The 495-nt window shown below is 46.1% G+C and overlaps 1 protein-coding gene across 1 annotated transcript in view; it reads left to right on the top strand.

Annotated features, from left to right (window-relative positions):
- The window catches only part of LOC106338290, a 2,945-nt gene that overhangs the window by 1,716 nt on the left and 734 nt on the right, over window positions 1–495 (top strand). Inside the window, exon 4 of the mRNA XM_013777306.1 lies at window positions 4–450. Within this exon, the coding sequence (XP_013632760.1) occupies window positions 4–450 (447 nt within the window). The remainder of the gene's footprint in view (window positions 1–3; window positions 451–495) is intronic.

The raw sequence follows: 495 nt of genomic DNA, 5'->3' as shown, positions 1-495 counted from the left end.
AAGGCAAAGATCGAGGTGATGATGAGCTTGCAACCAACAACAACTGTGAAAACTATCAGGAGTTTCTTGGGTCACGCGGGGTTTTACAGAAGGTTCATCCAGGACTTCTCAAGGATACCGAGACCACTCACCAGACTGCTCTGCAAGGAGATCAAGTTTGATTTCGACAGTGAGTGCTTAGGTGCGTTCCATACCATCAAAGAAGCTCTAGTTAGCGCGCATGTAGTACAACCGCTAGACTGGGATCTCCCTTTTGAAATCATGACTGATGCCAGCGATTTTGCAGTTGGAGCAGTCCTTGGGCAGCGCAAAGATAAGAAACTTCATGTAATCTATTACGCAAGCAAAACCATGGATGAAGTTCAATGCAGATACGCTACAACTGAGAAGGAACTTCTGGCTATTGTTTTGGCATTCAAGAAGTTCAGATCCTACCTGGTGGGATCTAAGGTGATTGTGCACACCGACCATGCTGCTCTTAAGTACCTGCTCACA

Source organism: Brassica oleracea, chromosome C4, assembly GCF_000695525.1.
Source record: "Brassica oleracea var. oleracea cultivar TO1000 chromosome C4, BOL, whole genome shotgun sequence".
Lineage (NCBI taxonomy): Eukaryota > Viridiplantae > Streptophyta > Magnoliopsida > Brassicales > Brassicaceae > Brassica > Brassica oleracea.
Note: the sequence above shows the minus strand (reverse complement) of the source record. Positions and strands in the feature narration are given on the sequence as shown.